This window comes from Podarcis pityusensis (genome assembly GCF_964106645.2).
Source record: "Podarcis pityusensis genome assembly, chromosome: 2".
NCBI lineage: Eukaryota > Metazoa > Chordata > Lepidosauria > Squamata > Lacertidae > Podarcis > Podarcis pityusensis.
The window spans coordinates 101341237-101363601 of NC_138029.1; the positions used below are offsets into that span (position 1 = coordinate 101341237).

Genomic DNA, 22365 nt, shown 5'->3' on the forward strand with positions numbered 1-22365 from the left:
GCCTCCATAGTGATGCTGCTACTGAGAGAGAGGGAAAGGTAGATTGAGGCTGTTTTGCCCCTTGGCTGCCCTCTTGAGAAACAGCACCTGTGTCCTAAAAGTTGCCGGTGTGTGTGTGTGTGTGTGTGTGAGAGAGAGAGAGAGAGAGAGAGAGAGAGAGAGAAATAGTTTCTTCACTGTATTTTGGAGTTGCAAAAGAGAGGGAACAGGATGAGGGAGAAAGACTCAGGTGACTGGATTGGTTGAACAACTGCCTCCACCCCAATTTATCTGCAAGGCTGGGCTAATCTTTTACTTCCTATTTTGCTACCCAGCTTTCAAAATGACTGAGAGCATTTCAAACCATCTTTCTGATCCGGTCATCCTGAAATTTGGCATATGCATTTATAGATGGGGGTTTGTTCCCATCTTTATAACTCCTGTGGCAAGTGTGGACACCCAAAAGGGCATCTGCAGTGTCTTATTCTAGCGTACCTCGATAAAAGAACATTTGTCTGTATCTGAAGGTGGTTTTCACAGTGTTTGTCCCAAACTTCCACATTATTGTTCTTAGCCAGGTGGGAATTAGCCATATTTGCTGGCGAAATAAATTGTCGACAGCATTAAAGCACCTGAAAAGCACAGGTGGAGAAATCGGAGATATCACACACGCTGCTCAAAATGTCATTTGAAGTCGAGAGTTAATTTCAAATTCAAGTCACTTGAGAGTATATCATTTTAAAGAAATGCCATTGGTGGGTCAAGAGCTTCAGCAGACATCAATAAAGCTCAATAAAGCGTTCCGAAGCAATTTCTGCTCTCGGGAGTTGCCACGCCCCTCCAACCAACAGCTATATTCAAAACTATTGTTAAATAGAACACAGCGTTTTCGGTCACAAAGAGCTTCTAGTGAAGTGGCAGTAGTCAACGCTACTTTGCTTTCTCTGCCCAGCTCTGCTCCTGCTTGCTAGTATTTAGTATAGTTCACGTAGAGACGGTGGAGGAAGGGCCCCATTGCACGTTCCACTGACATGTGTAGCTATCTCTTCATTTTTCACCTTAATTAGCTACCACTGCAGCAAGGTGATTCTTACTGAGAAGGTAGCACCCACAGAATGGAGGCTTATCTCTTCCTCGCTCTACTGAGATTGGAATGAATGTTGGGGAATGGCATAGAGGTTTATCACAAGCAGGGCCGGCCCACCCATGAGGCAAGGCGAGGTGACTGTCTCGGGCAGCAGGATTCATAGGGGCAGTTGCTAGTTTCCTCCCACCCCTAGGGAGGAAATGGCAGGGGATGTCCTCTGCAGTCTCCTGAGGTCTTCACCCTCCCAATGTGATTCCAATAGAGTCCCTCCCCCTCCCCACCGTGACAGGTTGATTTTTTCTCAGTGTAGATCTTCACTCAGGGACGCGGGTGGTGCTGTGGGTAAAACCTCAATGCCTAGGACTTGCTGATCGTAAGGTCGGCAGTTCGAATCTCCGCGGTGGGGTGAGCTCCCGTCGTTCGGTCCCAGCTCCTGCCCACCTAGCAGTTCGAAAGCACCCCTAAGTGCAAGTAGATAAATAGGTACCGCGTTATAGCGGGAAGGTAAACGGAGTTTCCGTGTGCTGCGCTGGTGCTGGCTCGCCAGTTGCAGCTTCGTCACGCTGGCCACATGACCCGGAAGTGTCTTCAGACAGCGCCGGCTCCCGGCCTCTTGAGCGAGATGAGCGCGCAACCCTAGAGTCGGTCACGACTGGCCCGTACGGGGAGGGGTACCTTTACCTTTACCTTTACCTTTACCTAGATCTTCACTCACCCTTCTTCCCTGGTGAGGAGAGGCACCATTTTGTGGTTCACCTCCGGTGCCAAAATGTATTGGGCTGGCCCTGATTCCATGTGCCAACATTGCCCGATGTCCTGCTGAGATGAGCTGGATGAATATTTCGCTCTATTTGCAGATACTTACCTAAAGAACAGCCAGAAAAGCAGAGGAGACCTATTGTAGCCCACGAGTAGGGCTGCAAAATTAGAGGCCTGTTTTAACTAAGCCCTGTTTTTTTGTTTGTATCTCTTGTAAAAGAGGTCTTGGTTCCAGCCTGCAGTCTTTGTAATTTACATGTGTTTTATCTGTTGGGTGCGCGTCCTCTTCTGTTAATATGAAATTATGTTTATGCTTTGAGGGGACGCGAAGAATATTTGAGCAGTCAGATGCTTAATTTAGTATTTTTCAAGTTCTGTTGTTGGGAATTCTTTGGAAATCCTAGCTAAGTGTCGTCAAGAAGATTAGTGAAGGCAAGCAGGCTTCCCTGAATGACAATTTGCCTTTTATTACTGCTCTCCGCTTACAAGGAGTTGCTGCAAGAAAGGATTGGGAGCGTTCTTGAGCATGCTCTGTTCCACTGGAAGGTGACCATGTCCGAAAGGAGTGTTGAGCACTCCGCATGAACTTAAGCATTAAGCATACCTCCGGGAAATGTTCTGGAATCCTCCGCAATGGTTCCTTGGCAGATAAATCAGCGATAGACGGAGATTTCCTGAGTAAAGAGTTTGAAAACCATTGGGTTTGTTTTTTAAAATAAAAAAATAAATGGGAATTCTATTTACTATTTGTAATTTATGTGATACTTCTCAATACCTGCATGGGACAAACGTTTCAATATGGGGACATAACCTGGCTTATTGTAAAGTCTTGTGACCTTAGAAAGAGCACAGGTCAACCACTTCTAACTTTAAAAAGAAGATAGACAATGCTATGTAAAATGTATTGTCCAAAAGTTGCAGTTATCTAGAGTTGTCAATGAAGTTCCCACAATGAAGTTTTTGTCTGATGCTTCATGTTCTAATATAAATCGATGGAAGTGATGGGAAATTGAGACATGGGAATTTAAATTTCCCACTTGCCCATTTACTGGAGCTTAGGTTGCAAAGAATTTTGGCATGCTTCAGTCTTGCAGCAGTTTTAAGTACAGTATGCAGCCCAATTTCTCCTAACTTCTTTACTCCCAAATTTTGGTTTTGAGTTCTTTCATCTGATTGGGAATTTCATCTGATGTGGCTCTTGGTCCATTTTGTTTCTTGCATCTCCATCACAGCTTGCATGAATTTGCAACCCCCTTCTTTGGATCTGGCCGCAGGTTCATTAGTATGCGGCGTGGTTTTCACATGGAGGGTGTGTGTGTGTGTGTGTGTGTGTGTGTGTGTGTGTGTGTGTGTCTAACAGAGTTTCCCTAGAGGAAGTTGAGTTCAGAACAGAAAACGGGGGGGGGGGGCTGTATCTTTCAGATTAATTTCTAGTAAGGGAGTTTTGTTTGTCTACTTCTTCAGGTTCAGCATAGGTCTTGGTCAGCCTGGCTTTGGTGGCAGGCAAAAGGCTGGGCTGCATGCATGAGAAATCCTGAATGCGCATGAGCATGCATGCATGTCAAAGGAAGCATTTTTATTTATCTGATATTGTCCAGTTCTGACTGATGCTCTGCACCGCTGCTAGATTTTAGATTGTGTTCTTAACTGGGGGCGGAAACATATGGAGATACTAATGCATAAGGAAACCTTGATTTGTGTTGTGTCGGCATATGAAAGCTTGCGTGGTTTTCTCTCTGTGTGTGTGATGAATGGCTTTCCCTTTTTGTGCATCCCCCTGTCACTCCGTCCGCTTATCCTTGGGGAAATTCACCTGCGCTCAGCACAAACTGGAAATGGTAGAAGCCCAAGGAGGGACTTTATGTATTTACGCAGGAGCACGCAGAAATGCTGAACGTAGAGGAAAAGCAGTGGGGGAATGGCTCAGTTGCAGGCCATTAACCTTCTTGGGATTCCCCCCTCCCCCTCCCCCTTCTTTTCTGGCTTCCTTCCTTACAGCAACCACTTGAAAGGAAAGACAGCCAAAACAGCTCTCAGCACAGCGTCTCCAGCCACCACAGCACCCATACTGCTTCACCTGTCCGCAGCACCCAGGTGCTTCCCGACTACCCTGCCCCCGAAGCACCAGCTGCGGAGCAACCAGACAACGCTGGGCAGAAGAAGCCAGATCCATTCAAAATCTGGGCCCAGTCCAGGAGCATGTATGAAAGCCGACGTGAGTATCAAAGGAGACTTCATTATTTTGGCAGCTGCTCTAGATCATTGCATTCTGTAACTCTTGGTTTAAGGGGAGTTCACACTCCTAGAATGGGAAAAAAATTTAGATATGTCTATTCATTTCTGGTAAGGATGAAAGTGAGCAAAGCTGAGCATTGCTGGAGATGGGCATGGGGTGGGTGAATACAATGCCAAGGAGCCAGAGAGACCAGCAGTTTACATGTGGTTGACATTAATCGTTTTTTGATGGTGGTGAAGGAGCTTTGGCTCCTGTCAGCCTGGATGGCTCAGTTGGTTCGAGCATGGTGCTGATAATTCCACAGTTGCAGGTTCGATCCCCATGTGGGACAGCTACATATTCCTGCGTTGCAGGGGGTTGGACTAGATGATTCTCCATCCAACGCTACAATCCTATGATTCTATGAACTTTGCGGCGCAATATGCAAGTATTGATATCTTTTCTTCTTCAGCGTTTACTTTTTTAAAAGAAATCAATTTCTGAATGGGGAAATGTCAGACAAGCATAATATAAGAGGTCACACAAATTGCTTCCCAAGCTTTGTGCTGCAGACACTTGTGGACCCAATCCTTCTAAGTAGTTGAAGTAGTTGAAATATAGCCTCACAGTATTGTAGTATGGCTTGGCAACTTGTAGGAATGTCATGCCCTTTCAATGCCTATTCAGTTATTCCTTCATTCATATATATAGAGAGAGTCAGTGCTTTTTTCTAAAAAAAATTTTAGGGGTACTCTCATTTTCCAACTTGTATTGAAATACTGCCCCTCAGCGAGGCCAAAGTTAGATTCACAAAATGTTTAGGGGTATGCGTACCCCTGTGCCCCCCCCCCCCGAAGAAAAGCACTGTATTAAGTCTCGCTGTTTGCAGGCATAAAGGTTAAGGCCAAAGAAATAGTTTTGCTAAATTAATGACCGCACTGCCTAGCTGACCCACATGCTGCCAAGCCATGCTTGCCTTTATTGTTGTGCACTATTTCAACAATGCAGAGGTCGAATAGATACAGTAAACAACTTTTATTGTCAGTTATTAATAGATGCACCACACTAATAATTCAACAGGGTTTTGATTTGCTTCCGAGAATACAAAATGGGTTTCAATCAACCCCCTTTTCTTCAAAGAAAATCAACCTCCTTTTCCTCTTCAGTTGCAATCTGTAGAGCATTAGTTACACTTGTAGAGTTATGTGGCATCCCGTAGAGTGAAGCAGCTCTCAAGCAACCTCCCATCACAAAACGCTGCTCACCTTGTAGACTTGGCGTTTCTGCATAGTTTGGAGTCATCTGAATGGCTGAGCAGTTGAATCGGTTACATAAAATGTCATTAAAAAAAGAAAAGGGAAGAACCTGGAAGCAGAGGCTTTGGGAAAATACTGGAAAATGTATTTTAGCAGCATGATATCTTGTGTTTCTTCTGTTTTCCTTCACAACATTCATTTCTTTTCTTATTTTTCTGGGCATGGCTTGGATACACAACCCATCCTCACACGATCTTCTGCTCTCAGGAATTGTTTACACAGAATCTCGTGCCCCCATTTTGTTTGTGGGACTACTTTTGATCTAGCAGGGGCATCTGCTAATGTAAGACGAGAGGGTTCCCCCCCCCCCCGATTCCTCCTTCAGCCCTCCCTGCACCTTCCAGTCCATCAGCCCTATGAAATGGATATTCAGGTGGGGGGTGGGCGGGCTGCAGGGAGCTGCATTGAAAGAGAGAGTTGGCAAAGAAAGGGAAAAAAATCACATCTCCTTCTCATGCATTAGTGGATGCCTCTGTTGCATCAGAAGCCATTCTTCAGAATGGTAGCATTGGATTTCACCCCATGAAAATTATTGCAGTGACTGGCCTCTGTGGCCCACAATAATAGCATTTTTAAATTCTTAGAAACAGGATGCCTGCTACTTTTTAATGCTGTAGAAGTCATTCCAAGGAAGGGAGCTCTAATGTTGGTTTTGAACTTTGCTGATCAGCCACTGAGGATTCGCCTTGTCAAAGATGAGCACCTAGGAGCAGGGTGGCAGCTGTTCTGTTTATTCACAAGTAGGCTATTGCTTCATCTTATCGGCTGTGTCTTGAGTGCCCTTCTCATGCTTTACTAGTGCAACAGCTTTTTTGTACGGTGAGAAGGATTAGGACAAAAGCAAAACTAATTCTTGGGCTCTGTGAAAGGCAGAATTGAGTTGGGGTATGTGGAAGGGGTCTTGGCGAAGGGCTTCCTTATCTGCCTGAAGAAAACAGGTCTCCTAACACCACAGTGCCTCCAACTCAGCTACGCTCTGAGCTGATGTAATGGCCACTAGAAATGCCACTTTGAAAGTTAGCCACAGGGCAATGGAGGCTAGTGGTCCAAGAGCCACTTTGGTCAGGGTGGTCAGTACCTTATGTAAGTTCCATGACAGACATCTGAGTGCTGGATAAGGCACCAGCAAGGACGCCTCTCTCAAAAAATGTGGTATGTGTAGATGACAGGGAAGCCTGGTCTAGTTTGGATAGCATAGAGGAAAGGACTGACACCTGGCATTTTAAGGTATTTGTCGTCAAGTCTTGTTCAGGTACAGTCCGAAGGAATATTAATAGCCAAGAGATTCCCGCTGTGGACCAGTCTATGTATTTTCGCTCACACCACTGCACAAATGCTTTGCAAGTGGCTGGGGTTTGGGGCAGGGCGGTTCTTGAAAATGGTGGAGTTCCTCCCATTAACGTTAAAAGTTATTTCCACTTTGGGGCTGAAGAAGGTGGAGCAGACACCTCCAGGGCCACCTTTAAAAAGAAGGGGATTCTTGCACTCACCTTCTTCTAAAGTTATTCCCTTGCCCGAGCCTTTTAAGAGACCGACTTTGGCAGAGTGGGACATAACCGTTAACCAAGTAAAAAGTCCTCAGCAGCCCCACATTTCAAACTGCAGACCTGCATGGACGGATGAACTCACTAAAACCTTGGAGATAGATCAGCACGTCATTTCGATGCATTCAGATGCAGTGCCAAAACAACCCAGTGAAAAGAAGGAAGAGATTGCTCTCCAGCGCCTTTGTGGTTCTACCAATTTAATTTGCAGATCAATGGCTTCCCTTTCCTGGGGGGCCAGGGCCTCTCTAAAGCGGCCTCCCCAGCCTATGGCAGACTAAGGTTTGGATGCCAATAAGTTTGGAGATTTACTTAGGAAATGAATGAGGGTCTAGGAAGTGGGTTTTTTTTTTCCTGATACCACTTTAGATGCTTCAGTCTTTACTGCCAAAAATATGAAGTGGCCACACAGTATCTCTGGTTGACATATTGGACTGTAGATAACGATGCATATTATGAAAATTGTGCATTGGCTGCCTACTGTTTAGCAGCAGGGAAATGCAAAACGGTGAAATATCTGGACACATGCAAGCCCTACAAGATAATACAGGAGGGAATAAACTGCCCTTTTGCCATTTTTGGCGACGGCATCACTTGTGAAGGTTTTTGTGCTCTTGTCCTACTACTTCCACTGCTCTGGATTCCCCCCTTCCCCAGCTGGATGCTCACATTGTCATTGTCTGTGACCCCCTGCAGCTATTCAGTACCAACTAAACAGTTAATTAGAAATTATCTAATTAGTCATTAGGATTAGCTCAGCAGTATTAACTGCTGTCTGTTCTGCCTTTTTAAAAAAAAATTAACTTGGGAATGTGCTGCAGGACACAACTGCTTCCTAGCCAGTCCACCAACATGGCAAGTTTTATGCATTTCAGAGGCACTCCACAGGTTTGCTGCATGTGCAAATTATTTTATTTTATATGTGCAAATAGTTTGGAAGCTTTAAGTGACTACTTATTTCTGAAGTTTTGCATGCATCCCATACCCTTTTTCCGTTGGCTTCTCACTGTACCACTTGACACCTTGCACTTCACTGTCCTTCGCTAGCTTACTGTGTTTGGTTGGGGACCAGCTCCTTTCTAGTCTACTGCAGTTGCAAACCACACAACTTCGTATCTTACAGATAATTTGCTTAGAAGTGGAGAGGTGGAGAGGTATGATTCTCACTGAAGGTGCAAGAAGAGCCCAGGTTGAAATCAAAGATGGGACTTCTGGCTGGCCGCTATAGGAAACTGAATGCTGGATGTACTAGGGCCCTTCTGAACAACCAGGCCATTCCATGGGTTTATAGATTAACTTAAGAGGAGTACCTAAAATATGAAGACCCAGGGAAAGGTTATCCTTCAGAACATTGTCTTTGAACCTTCTGAATAGGCAGTAGATCAAGCACTCCCAGCTAGCTCCACAAAGCTAGGACCTGGAATTCCTGATAAAATTTGGATTCAGCCCTTAATTCACCATTGTCTTAAAGAGCTTGATCCCAAACACATAATTTTCTAAAAATGAGTTGATTAAACAAAAATCAACACCATATACTATTAAATTACCAGTGCCATAGGTTAAACAAGTCAACACCAGTTCAGTAATTCCAAATTTTCAGGCAAATTTCAGAGGGTATGGTAACCTTGACATGCACGTTTTACTATTAATTCAAGCACTGCGTGTCTAAGATGAATTTCCCCAGTTGATAATTATTTGTCGGTGGTGATTAATTTTGATTTGGACAACAATCCAGAAGGACACCAATTTGAATTTTGAGAGTTTTCCTGTCCCCAGCTGCCTCCATGCAGTCTCCCAACTATCTTTCAAACACTGTCGCATTTCAGAGACTGCAGACGTTCACTGAACTGCAAGGGTCATTTCTCTAGAGCTGAGCACAAATGGCCTCTTGACATTAAGAGTGGCCATTTTACCAAATTTCTCAGTGGGGTAGAAATTCTCCAATAGTCTTTAGGGCTGGGGCTCGCCATTTGCTGTTGTGGTAGCACAGCTTCCCTGTCTTTTGGTCTCTCCACCTCCTTTTCCTTCTTTCTTTGCTGCTGCACGTTGGACCATTTGGAACATCCTCCATGATACTCCAGGTCAAATCTCATTCCAAGTTACTGTGTTTGTGTGGCAGGGAAGGGTTGTTAAATGGTCCTTGCCATAAAAAAAAAATTGCTGGAGAAAATTCTGCAAAGTGGCCTTCTTTTGCAAAGGGGGTGATTTAAAAAAAAGCCTTGGCTCAGTGTTCATTTCCCACCTGGCTTTCCTTTAAGAACTTCCCAGACTTTTGAGTTTTAAAAAAAGGCATTCTGAGCACAACCTGACTTCAGCTAATGATAGGGAAATTTATAACAAGCAGAAATCATGTGTGGGTGTCCTGCTTCTGCCCCACTGTTGCCTTGGTCATTAAGCCAGCATTCAGTTGAAGCATTTCTTGTTAAAAGACGGGCTTACTGGTTGTAGCCTTTTTGTGAGTTACACCTATCCATTCAGGAGATCTGCACTGGTATTTGATGTTTGAAATCTACCAAGGCATCGGGAGATAAATCATATTAAGGATGCTGTCTTCTCTGCAAAGGCAAATGAGCCTGTCCTCAAAGGGTGAGGAGCAATGTGCCTCTGCCTCCATCCTGGCAGTCTTCCCAGAAGTGACTTTCACTCACAGTGCTTTCCTTATTTAAGACGGAGATACTGGCAATAACATAATCCTGCGGAATAAAAATAGTGGCTCCCTCTTTCTTAAAGCGCCAGGCAGGTTGCAGAAGTACTCCTGCGCAAGAACAAGCCAAGCTGCTTCTGATGGACGTGAGCTGCTCCCACAGAAGCAGCTGGCGGTGCAGGATTCAGCCCCAGGAGGCACTTGGGAGACCCTGTTTAACAGCACAGCTCTAAAGTGGGCTGAGTTGTTTGTTGTTAAAGGAGCTTGGGTCATGTGGTTTTCCACATGCCCGCTTTAGGTTCAACTGTCTTCTCCTCACCCACCCTTCTCCAAAAAACCCAAAAAAACCTCTTAGTGTCGTTACTATCTTGCTGGTGTGAAATTGACAACCTGGGACATTATTCATGACTGCAGGGATTAAGATGCTACTTGGTTCTTTAACTGTAATAGGAGGATAGATTCTAGGTGGGATCAACAGACATCTGAGATTGGAATAGCTATCAGAGAAGCTGGCAGTTTAAGTGGAACCTTTCTAGTAAATATTTGCACCTAAACAAAGCCAGACATTGAGACCTAGGAGGGAATTAGGCATTGGTCCTTAGATGCTCCAGGGCCTTGGAGGTTCCAGGAGTTTATGGTGTGGAATAATCCAAGGACAGCAGGAGCACGATTTCCTCTATTTCCAATGCTTCTGCAGCCAAGCTGGAACCAGGCACACTCAGGCGAGTAGGCTTTGGGGGGAACCCCAAAGTCTGCAAGAGCAAAATAAAAGAAAAAAATAAATTAAAATGGCCAAAGGAGTGGACAGAATCCTGAACAATGAGCACCCTTGCACTGCAACATTTTGTTGCAGGTCCCACTGGTTAATTCACATTTCTAAGACCTTCTCCAGTGCTTGAGCCATGAAGCCTCATCTCTTTGCTGTTTCCTCAGTTGAACACACAGGACTATATCTTACTTCATGTCCTACACATGAAGTTGGTTTATTTGGCCTGTATTCAATTAACCTGGTAAGCTGGCAAAAGGCAATTCAGGGGCTCCCACTAGTGCCATGGGTCTTCCCCCCCCCCACACCTTTCTGCACGCACACACTTCATGCATCTCCCCCAAAGTCACTCGGCAGAGTCAGGAAAAACCCCAGAGCAGCTCAAGGGAGGCAGGGAGGAGAGGGGGAAAGATTGCGCTGACAGAATGCTCAGAAGAGCGTCATGCTGAATTCCTCCCTTGTGGGGGAATCCTTAATGGCGGAGACAGAAAGAACTACCTTGCTTTAGACTTGTCTCAGAGACCACGGTCATCTCTGAGTCTTGCAGTGCCAAGATCTAAATCACAGTTTAGTTACACAGTCCGTCATCTTCAGTCAGTCTCAATTTTCCCTCAGTGGAATGGGAATAATTATTACTACTTAGTCTGGATGTGTGCCAGTCCTATTGGAATGTTGTAAAACTATGCTAAAGCCCATGCCTTAAAAAAAAAGACAAAACAAAGAACCTTTTTCTTCCATGAACCTTGTCTGCTAAGATGGCAGCTTCAAAGAAATGGTGGGCTTGTGATGATAAGCTGCTGTTTGCCTTCTTCCCCTTAAAGTTCATGCCACCTGTTCTTTTGCATACCTTCGTACTGCTTTAAAAATGCTATTTCTGTAAGTGATAATGAGTGACATAATTCTTGGCTTGATCATTTCCAAGAAGTATCCTTTACCTATTCAGAGATTAAGAGTTCTCAAGAGAATAAGGCAAATTTAGGGTCATGAATGGACCTATTTCTGGGGAAAAAATAGAATATTCTCCTCTCTCATTTATTGTTTTACTCTTAAACTTCCTTGAGGATTGCAACAATCTGTTGTTGTGCTGCCTGCATGCTTTCCGGAGCTGCTGTATCCTACGCATGGCCATCTGTCAAAACAGCAGTGACAAAATGAATTAATCTGAATTGCAGATGTGTTAATGAGCCCCTTTGAAGGGCTTAAGCGTGTTTTAATTAAAAGCAAAGCAGAACAGGGTCGAGGCTTTCTAAAGCTTTTAAAATATTGCAGGTTTTTTTGAAAAAATATTTGGATTTTATTTTCAGTCACACAATAGATAAAAAGCAGCACGTGAAGGTATTCCTTCATCCACAATTAAATAGGCTTGGGGGAAATGTGAGCACCATGTAACTAAGGAAATGCTGATGAGGCAGCCTTCAAAAATGGAGTAATTGTGTAACAGGTAGGAGTGTTTACCCATTTTATGGCTAGGAAACAAAGCACCTACATTTAAACACCCACAATCTTTGTTAATTTTGGCCATCTTACCAAAAACAGGCCTCTGTTGATGACCAAGAGGCAGAGTTGTTGCAGAGCTTGCTCATTTATTTTTTTTACTAGTTCAGTTCTAAACTTTGGATCATGGTTGTGTTGTCTAGAGGTCTTCGGGCCTTTTCTGTTCCTTATTTCTATATGATTTCCAGGCATAACCCTAACATAGATTCAAGTGTAAAGACCTTAAAATTGCTCTTTGTGACTGGTGGGCCAAAATAGATGTATTCTAGCTACTGAGGTACAGTAAGAGCTTCGAGGTACTGAAAAACCTTGTTTTATTTTGGGTACACTAGGGCGGGCTAAAGGGTAAGAGCTCAAGTATCTCTCCCTCAAATAACACACTCGGGTTGTGAGTGCTGCCATCATGATTTGAAGCCAAAACCCAGAAATATATTGGAATAATTGGGGGAACCCCAGTGATAGCAGAAGTACAACCAGCCTGTTCATTCATTCATTCATTCATTCATTGGGGTGGGGAGCACAACCTAAGGTAGGAACTCTTAAGGGCAGTGTGCATGACAGCTAATAATGTTGACTGCCATTTGGAAAGGGAAATAGTGGAGTGTTGTGGAGGAAGGCATGGCTGACTGACAAGAACCATGAATAGGACTGGTCCTGATAGAACATGAGGATTGGATGTTGTGTTGCAGGTCACACTTGTGTATTTTGATCCTGATAATGGGAAGCCACATTATGTGAATATCCAATATGCGCGCCAATAACAAAACCTTCATGCTATAAGGAATTGTTGGTTAACTTTTAATACATGCATTGTCTTAGACTTGCATGAACACATGTGCATGATGAAATAATAGTAGAATCTGATTTTCAACTGCCGCATGTATTTGGTTTAAGCAGATGCTCTAGGGACACAAGGCAAGACTTTACTCAACCTCCTGCTGCTACTGGTTAGCTTTGGTTTTAAAAGTAGCACCATAAAGCAGCAACTTAATGAAAAGCATTCAGTATAATTTTCTTGCATGTGTAGGTTTTGTTTCCTAATCCACAAGATAAGTCTGTTGTCAAACGTCTATGCACTATAAAAAAAGGCAAATATTTCCTAGTTTTTCTGAAACCCAGTTTGAATGTATTTACAATGATGCATATTCAACCATTTCCCACATCAGATAAGGCCAGTATTGTATACACCTGGCAAAACAGGTAGGTCTGTTCTAATCCTTAGCAGCTGTGATCTTTTCTGTAATAGTAAGGGCATGAAAGCTGAATCAGAGCTGTTATCAGTCAACGCTAAACTGAAATGAACAAACAAGAAAGCAAAATCCCATTAAGCTTTGCAAAATGTTAAAATTAATATTCACAGCTATGTCACCTTCGCCTGCGACTGGACTGAGCAAGGGTGAAAGAGAGAGAGAAATCAATTCCACGAATTTTGGAGAATGTAAGAATGAGCCGAGAGCTTTATATCTGTCTTGTTGTCCATCTTGTGGTAGTGTCTGTGATTGGGGGGCAATTCATACGGGTCAGGTGGGGTTGGAGGGTGAAGCATGATGGGCACTGACGGTTTCATATGCCTTCTTCAAATGTTCCATTGCCAAAGAGCAAGATGGGGTAATCTAGCAGAAGGGAAGAACCTTGTTGTGTTCTGTAAGCTTTACCTGAATAGCGATTGGATAGGGGAGGGTTACCTGTATCCATCTGGGATCATTCTTTCTCATCAGCTGTTCAAAACTCTTTCTATTACTTTTGCAATGAAGCCCTTGAGAGAATGGCAGTAATGAGCCAACACGGATTGCCCTCAAGCCACCACTGGTTTTAGAAATGCTACTTATGTCACGGGGTGAGGTGGGGTTAGAATTAAGAAGTAGTTGTGCTAAAACGCACAATTTTTTCCATAAAAAATTTTTTTTGTGGGGGTCTGCAGTCAAAATTTTAATTAAGTTAGATTTGAATTAAGTATTTTATGACTTCGCAGCAGCATCTGAGTGTGCTAATCAGTCTACAAACACTGATTTACAATTTGATGAAACAAATCAATTAAAATAAACCCTGCGGTGGTGGAAAAGAAATCATACTGTGGTAAATAGGCAAACAAAGGGATGCGGGTGGCGCTGTGGGTTAAACCACAGAGCCTAGGACTTGCCGATCAGAAGGTCGGCAGTTCAAATCCCCGCAACAGGGTGAGCTCCCGTTGCTCGGTCCCTGCTCCTGCCAACCTAGCAGTTCGAAAGCACGAAGTGCAAGTAGATAAATAGGTACCGCTGCAGTGGGAAGGTAAACGGTGTTTCCATGCGCTGCTCTGGTTCACCAGAAGCAGCTTAGTCATGCTGGCCACATGACTGTATGCCATCTCCCTCGGCCAGTAAAGCGAGATGAGCGCCGCAACCCTAGAGTCGGCCACGACTGGACCTAATGGTCAGGGGTCCCTTTATCTTTACTGTGTTCGGGCTTCACAGATGTCTTCCAATTTATGTGGCTAGTTTTTGCCGCTGCCACGTGTTGCATACCAGGCTCTATATTCACATATAGGAAAAATGCCAGTCACGTGTTTGTAAGATACATAGCAAGAGCAAGTCTTGTGCAACAACAACCAGTGGCTGATCTTCAGTAATCTTATGAGTTCAGGATCACCCAGTTTGCCCAATCCTAAACACGCAGAAACAATATGTGCCGGTCAGAACTAGGAATGAGCTTTGGTTGGCTGGCATCCTGATCAACTCCTAATGTCAGCCATTAAATTGGGCCAATCAGTGCAAAAGTCTTCAAAAAGAATTTTGTCCCACTTTTGTTTGTGTTGTGCCGTATGTTGTGCATGTGTGTGTTTGTGTTTCAGAGTGCTGTTGTCCTCTTAACATAGCATTTTGTCCAGAATGCAGTTTTGGATTATATCAACCTTAATGAAAGCAAGGGGGGTATTAGAAGCTTCCTTGCCTTGTTCCCTTGTACTGTATTGATTTAAAGCCCTGGCTGAAAAGTATAGCTTCGGGGTCACACATGCTGGCTTTTCGATTGGATTGGATTGTTTCAAACCAAATTTATCATTAAGTGTTCTAGCCATAGGGTACAACAATTAAAATTCACAACAGCAGGGGGATAAACAATAATTGTGCAGGCAAAGCCGTAAAAGAAAGATTCCATGAAATACACAAGGATCGATGAACGAATCTTTAAGTGGAGTGAGTGACTAAGCATACAAATCCTGAACAGTAATACTGCAGCAAGAGCACCCTTCTTAACCTTGAAAATGTCAACTCCCTTACATAAAATCACATCCGTATGAACAAAAGTCCGTGTAAACTGTCACTGTAGTCGTCATGAAACAAGCTGCCCTGTTTACCAGACTGCTACCTTTACAATTTAAGAATAGCTCTCTGATGAGCTGGAGCCCCAAACAGAGGAGCATTGTTCAAGATGAGATCTAATTCATCCTCTCCAGCTTGAACCTTACAAAGATCGTGATGATAATGTGGTATATATGTCGTTCAAGAGAACAGAGCCTGAAACAATAGATTTGTATCTGAACAAGAAACAGAAGGCAACACTTTGGCTGCGGATGGGAAGCACTGTAGAGTTGACAAATGGAAAGGTGTGAGGAGATGCTGAGACAAAAAGTGTTCCACGCTGGAGTGCCCAGCAGAAGCTCTTTTGCCTCTATCAGACAAGCTGTGTATTCTCAACTGGTTTGGCCCAGGCTCCGACGTGAGTCACTGGACAGAACCTTTGCCATCTATCTCTGGTTTCTTTTGCTTTGGTTGTCTAAAGCCAGTGATAAATACCAATTAACTTAGGATGCGGTCCACCACATGTCAGAGGTTAGTGTCAGAGTTCGCCAATTTTAATGCAATTGAGCTTGCATTGTTTTCACTGCGCTGCCGCAAGAAGGCAAGAGTCACAGTTTCCAGCAAACCAGCCTTCAAGCAACTAAGGCTTAACTGAGTCCAATTATGGTCTTCCACGATATTTATCACCTTATTATTCTGTAATTGTATTTAGAAGATTGTTAAGCCATGGCTCAGTGCACTAATACATGGGAGTTTTAAAAATATCTTAGCTTAATAAACACTGATCAATTAAGATGAGAGTGAATACAAAATGTGCACACAGATCAATGGCTGTAAAACATTACAGAAACTAGCAGATGTCTGCCTTGTTTCATTTCTACACTTTTTGTTTATGCATTTGTTTGGTGCTCCTACTTGAATAAACCCTCTGTCGTGAGCCATTGAAAAAGGATAACAGCTCAGAAATCTCAGCCAGACCCCTTTTAGGGAGGTTAAACTGTGAGTTCAGTTCTGACAGCATAGCACCTGCTTGGTGTGATATAATCAACAATACACGGAACCCACAGTACTTGTATTTAAGCTGATTTAAATTCATTAGCTTCCCACCAACATCCCAGTCAAAGTACAGTAACTTGACTTTCTAAGTGAAAATGTCGAGAAGCTCCTTGGTGCTTCCATGAGCCAGGTGTGTTCAGTCGATGGCAGCTTTCATCCACAGAGCTGATGGGAATTATAATGGTATGATTGTGGATCCAACAATAAGCAAAACCTGCATAAAAATAATAATGGATTATTGGCTGAGCACGGAATTGGAAGTACAAACCCATCTAGAACAGGTTGATCTCCATCTCCTTGAGACTGAGTTTCAGTTTATTGGCCCTCATCCAGACAATTACTGATTCTGGGCACTGGCTCAGCACTTCAATGGCCTCTGCTAAATCCAATGAAAAGGAGAGAGAGATGGAGAGAGAGAGGTGAACATTTTAAACATCACAATGGCTCCTTTTTCCAAATCCTCAAATCTACCAGCAGTTTCATGTAGGGACAAGATGGAACACTGCATTTGAGCCATCTCTCTCTGGTTGGTGTTTTATTTAGAATCATTTCAGTTTCTGAATGAGTCTTTGATCATGGAGAAACAAAAGAGACACCTGGAAATTCATGGTTGACACAGATTCTACTGATACGATGCTGGGAACATAGATGCAGCTATTTGATGTTATTATTACTAGCCAGACCACCTCTCACCATAATTCTGTGCAAATTTGATTATGAAAGCTTCAAATTTAGTTTCACAATTGGTGCGACTTAGTGCTGGCTCATTCTGCCGGTGGACCATAATACAAATTGATGAGTCAATCATGTTTTAATTGTCTTGTCTAAGTATTATTTTAAGTGGAGTCTTAAAGTGGAGCCTGAAGTCTTTCACTTCCTCTGATTCATCATTTCACAGATTTGGGATAGGAGTGAGTACCATTGTACTTTGTCCTTGATCTAGGAAAATTATTTGTCACAGTCTCATAGCACATGCTCTAGATCAGTGTTTCCCAACCTTGGGCCTCCAGCTGTTTTCAAACTACAATTCCCATCATCCCTGACCACTGGTCTTGCTAGCTGAGGATTATGGGAGTTGTAGTCCAAAAACAGCTGGAGGCCCAAGGTTGCGAAATGCTGCTCTAGATCAGTGATGGCCAAACTTGGCCCTCCAGCTGTTTTGGGACTACAATTCTCATCATCCCTGACCACTGGTCCTGTTAGCTAGGGATGATGGGAGTTGTAGTCCCAAAGCAGCTGAAAGGCCAAGTTTGGCCATCACCGGACTAGATGGACTTCTACATTTTGGACTCCTTTATCTGGGCTTTCTCTGATTGGACAGCCTTCAGGGTTGAATGCTGTCTTTGATAGGGAGCTTCTCCTTCAGCTCCACTAAGCAGAGCAGTTGCTTTATTCATTCACATGTCGGGTTTCAGAGGCCCTAAACATTATTTTACTATAATCACATATATTTAACACATGTTTCTGGCTTTCAAAAATTATTTTGAATGTATTTTGGGGTCTTGAAAATAATAATTAAAAGAATGTGTTTATGTTTGTGTTTTAATGGAAATTGGATATCTGATCTTTTGAAGAGCTGTTTCTTTACCTTTAAGTATACATCATGGAAAAGTTTTACACATAGACATACCAAAATTAATCAAAGTGCTACAGTCCCCTACAACCCAATAAATAGTAAATGTATTTGAAGTTGTCCCCTGATGTTAGTTCATACGCAAAATTAATTTTGCATTTTAAAATAATTAATAACCCGGTTCAAATATGCATCACCTTTGTTAATTGCATTTGACGCTTAGGGCTTTGGTGCATTTTACATTTAATTGTTGACACCTTCTGGAAAGTCAGTGCAACTGGCTTTTACAGTAGCTTATCTCTATATTTCAGTGGTTAATGTGGTACCTTGAATGGGATGTTTGGCCCATAGAGTAAATCCCTTACCCTAGAAAACTGTAGCCAATAATTGGCAAATATTGCATGCTGTTGTGAAAACAATCATAAAGCGCCACCATATACCAAAAAATTCTTCTATAAATATTTCCTTTCATCCATAATTAGATAAAAATCGAAGCACACCATGTTAGGAAGAAAAGTTTAATGCAACGCAGTGTGTGGCAGCTCTGGAAAAGGCAAATGCCATCCTATGGATCATTAGGAAAGGGGTTGAAAATAAAACTGTTCATAATATCGTAATGCCATTATACAAATATGTGGTGCATCCACACTTGGAATTCTATGTTCTGGTTGCCACACCTCAAAAAGGATACCGTAGAACGGGAAAGGTTTCAGGAGAAGGTAAGCAAAACCATTAAAGGGATGAAGCAACTCCCCTATGAGAAAAGGTTGGAGCACTGGGGACTCTTTAGAAAAGGCGAGGAAGAAGGGACATGGTAAAGGTAAAGGGTAAAGGGACCCCTGACCATTAGGTCCAGTTGTGGCCAACTCTGGGGTTGCGGCGCTCATCTCGCTTTACTGGCCGAGGGAGCTGGCGTACAGCTACCGGGTCATGTGGCCAGCATGACTAAGCTGCTTCTGGCGAACCAGAGCAGCGCACAGAAACGCCCTTTACCTTCCCGCCAGAGTGGTACCTATTTATCTACTTGCACTTTGACGTGCTTTTGAACTGCTAGGTTGGCAGGAGCAGGGACCGAGCAACAGGAGCTCACCCCATCGCGGGGATTCGAACCGCCGACCTTATGATCGGCAAGTGCTAGGCTCTGTGGTTTAACCCACAGCGCCACCCGCGTCCCAAAGGGGCATGATAGAGCAGCATAAAATTACGTATGCTGTGGAGAATGTGATTAGGGAGAGTTCCCCCCCCCCCCCCCCAGAGTCCAGCGCCATCCAGTGAAACTCCTTGTTGGGAGATTCAGGACAAAATAAATGGGGAGAGCACTGTTGCACTCATGTCCCACTTAAAGGTTTCCCTGTGGGTATCTGGTATAAGAACAGGATGCTGGGCTCAGTGGGCCTTTGACCTGATCCAGCATGGCTCTTTTTACCTTCTTATCATGTAACCAAATCTGATCGCTTGATAAAGGCAAAAGCTGGGTGAGTAGAAATGGTTCCAAAGCGGTAGCTGAGAAGGGAAACCACAGAACCGCACTCGCACAGTCACCTAAAAGTGCCCGAAGATTTTATGAGGGAACAATTCAGTGGCCCCCCCCGGGGGGGTAATCGTATTTCACCTGGAGTATGTTTGCAAGTGACTATTTGGTGTAGGATAGTGGTGGCCAAACTTGCTCCTCCAGCTGTTTTGGGACTACAATTCCCATCATCCCTGACCACTGGTCCTGTTAGCTAGGGATGATGGGAGTTGTAGTCCCAAAACAGCTGGAGGGCCAAGTTTGACCATCACTGGTGTAGGACTACTGCTACAACTTTTTGACATTAATATGATGGCCAGGACATGCTATTTTGAGGTCACATAATGAAGCCAGCTTGCTGAATGTAAGCAGGTCTGGTTATGGTCATTGGGCAGACATGAACTTTACGCAAGTAATTTTTTAAAACAAATGCAGGTGTATAGAAGAGAGAAGCTCCTAATAATTTCATCGGGGCTTACGCAAGAGAGGTTTTGCAAGGGTTATGCCCAGTTGTTCCAGCTATTTATAGCATTATTCAATAGCAGTAATGCTGACAATAAGAAATAATGTCGCGCAGATGTCAATTATTACAACAGCCGTTGCAGCGCAGAGCTCTTGATTTGTTCTCCTCTCTCCGGCCTTATGAAAAGAAAATCAACTGTTTTATGTTACTAATGGAGTTACACTCTTTTATAGACCCTCATTTGTATAATGACAAAAGTCTATTTGCTCGTGATTTCCAAAAAGGACCCTGGATTTATTACTAACAACAGATGAGTTCTAATACTGCAGTGCTAGGCAAACATCTGATTTGCATCCAGTCGCAAACCTAAAACGAAAACTATGCCTAATAACATGATTGTTCTGAAACTGTTTAGCATAATCACAAAATCCCGAAAGGTGCTTCAGTATTTCTTGGTGGCGGGCCTCATTAAAGTCTGTAAGCAAAAGAAGGAAATATCCAGTAAAGCAGCAAGAAAATATTGAGGAACCACATTCCCGGTTTAACACGAAAAGATGACTTCAAAACTATGGATCTGAGAGATTAACAGACCTTACTTTCCTTGCCCAGGATTCTAATTTCCCAGTGGATCCTCTAACCTCCTCCTCATATTTGCACTTCTCTTTTGCAGAGAAAATAGTAGGTTGCATTTTGTTCCCACTCCTCTCAGTCTTTCTTTTAAATATACTACTAGGAAGTTACAAACCTGGTGCCTTCAGGTTTGTGAGAATATTATATCAGAAGGGTATTATAGCAACTATTCCACCAACCCAGAATCTCAGGTTGGTGCTGTTCTAAACCAGAAAAGAGGAGCGGAGCAATGGCACAAAGCAAATGCCTCAAAAGCAAGATCATTGCTTTGATTTGTCAGCTGCAAGGGCCGAGAGACAGCGAGGTTACTGGAATCCCCTTCATCTGGTGTGAACAGTATTCAGGAATCCAGGAATCCCTGGCATGTGCAGGCAAGGGGCAGGATATGTAACGGACATGTACAGACAAATGCAATATTGTTTTGACATGACTTTATCTGGTACCTTGAGCCAGATATAAATAAGTAAGATATAAATAAGATATAAATAAAAAGTACATACATAAAGATTTGTTTCCCGTGCAACGCTGTGGAGCTTGGTATGATGCAGAGTTCCTCCCAAGATCAAAGGCAAGTTGTTGGGTCTTTCCTTTCACAGCTGTCCCCCATCTGTCCAGGGAAATCCCCAGAGGCCGAGCCATTTTATAATAGGACATCATAGATAGCTACACATGCATTTTGAGAATTATGTAATGTGGTGCCATTCAGCGTAAGTAAAATGGTCTGCTTAGAAGGGGATTTCATTGTGTATATGTGCTTTTTTCCAAGTCAGCTCTGTGGTAACGCATTAATTCTTCCTATTTTCTTGCAGTTCCAGATTATCAAGAGCAGGATATTTTTCTATGGAGAAAAGAGACTGGATTTGGATTTAGGATTCTTGGTGGAAATGAGCCTGGAGAACCTGTAAGTATTTTGACATTTTTAGGCTTGTTTTACCTTTTTTATCTCTTTACCCCGGAATTTTCAGATCTGCATTCGCCAGAATACGTGTCCAATAATATTTCATCTGCATCCTTTCAGCCAATTGATTTTAAAAACAAACAAAACCAGATCAGAGTGCTGAGCTATGTTCTGAATAGCTAAGGTTACGAAGAGTGTTGATCTTTGTTCTCATAGAGGTCTATTTCTGCTATCAACTGGCTTAGACCCTCGAGCTGTTTTGCAGCAGCTACTGACCAGAACGTCAACAGATGTTAGCAACTTTGGGCTGCTTTGATTTAGGTCACACTCGAGCCAAGGCTTCTGATCTTATTACCAGTCCCTTGAGCTGAATAAATACAGTCTCATTCAGCAGGACTCTCCAAGAAAATGAATGTCATGTTAAATAGAGGAGGAAAGGCACAATCATGGGTAAAGGAATGGAAGTCTAGAGATTTGCACTAGTAATGATCTGCTGAGCCTTTCCATGAATCTCAGGATCAAAATTCTAGAATTCGTTTCCCAGGGGCAAAGTCATACAATACATATATTCTTTGAATATTCTTTGAAGAAGGGTGTTGCTTTTGCGTTCATAGGGAAATATGAAAGCGACTTGTATCAAGTGGGCCAATGCCCCATCTAGCCCAGTTAACAGCTGCTCTGGCTGGATAATTAATTTCAGTAGTTCTACTCCGCATTGGACTTAGTTGGCTACGGCCCCTAATTTGTAACTTTCATTACAGGTAATTTGTAAGATGCCTTGCATGCATGTGGCTCTCTTAACTGTGTTGCACCATGGGAACAGTAGTTCATGGAAATGGAAACATCCAGAAGAGGAAAAAAATACTTTTTGAGAACGATGGGATGATGGGCTATTTGCTGCCATGCCATGAAGACTTCTACACAGAAGCCTTCATGAGAGCCAGCATAGTGTAGTGGTTAAGAGTGGTGGAATTGTAATCTGGTGAACTGGGTTCGCTTCCCCACTCCTCCACATGCAGTTGCTTGGGCTAGTCACACTTCTTTGAAGTCTCTCAGCCTCACTCACCTCACAGAGTGTTTGTTGTAGGGGAGGAAGGGAAAGGAGATTGTTAGCCACTTTGAGACTCCTTAAGGGGAGTGAAAGGTGGGATAT

General features: G+C 43.3%; 1 protein-coding gene across 13 annotated transcripts in view; it reads left to right on the forward strand.

Annotated features, from left to right (window-relative positions):
- MAGI1 (membrane associated guanylate kinase, WW and PDZ domain containing 1) overlaps window positions 1-22365 on the forward strand; it is a 480056-nt gene that overhangs the window by 432004 nt on the left and 25687 nt on the right. For 11 of the 13 annotated variants that reach the window (XM_080995595.1, XM_080995596.1, XM_080995599.1 and 8 more), the window contains 3 exons: window positions 3824-4040; window positions 13165-13242; window positions 21124-21215. In XM_080995595.1, the coding sequence (XP_080851721.1) occupies window positions 3824-4040; window positions 13165-13242; window positions 21124-21215 (387 nt within the window). The remainder of the gene's footprint in view (window positions 1-3823; window positions 4041-13164; window positions 13243-21123; window positions 21216-22365) is intronic. The other 2 variants (XM_080995604.1, XM_080995594.1) reach the window with 1 other exon arrangement.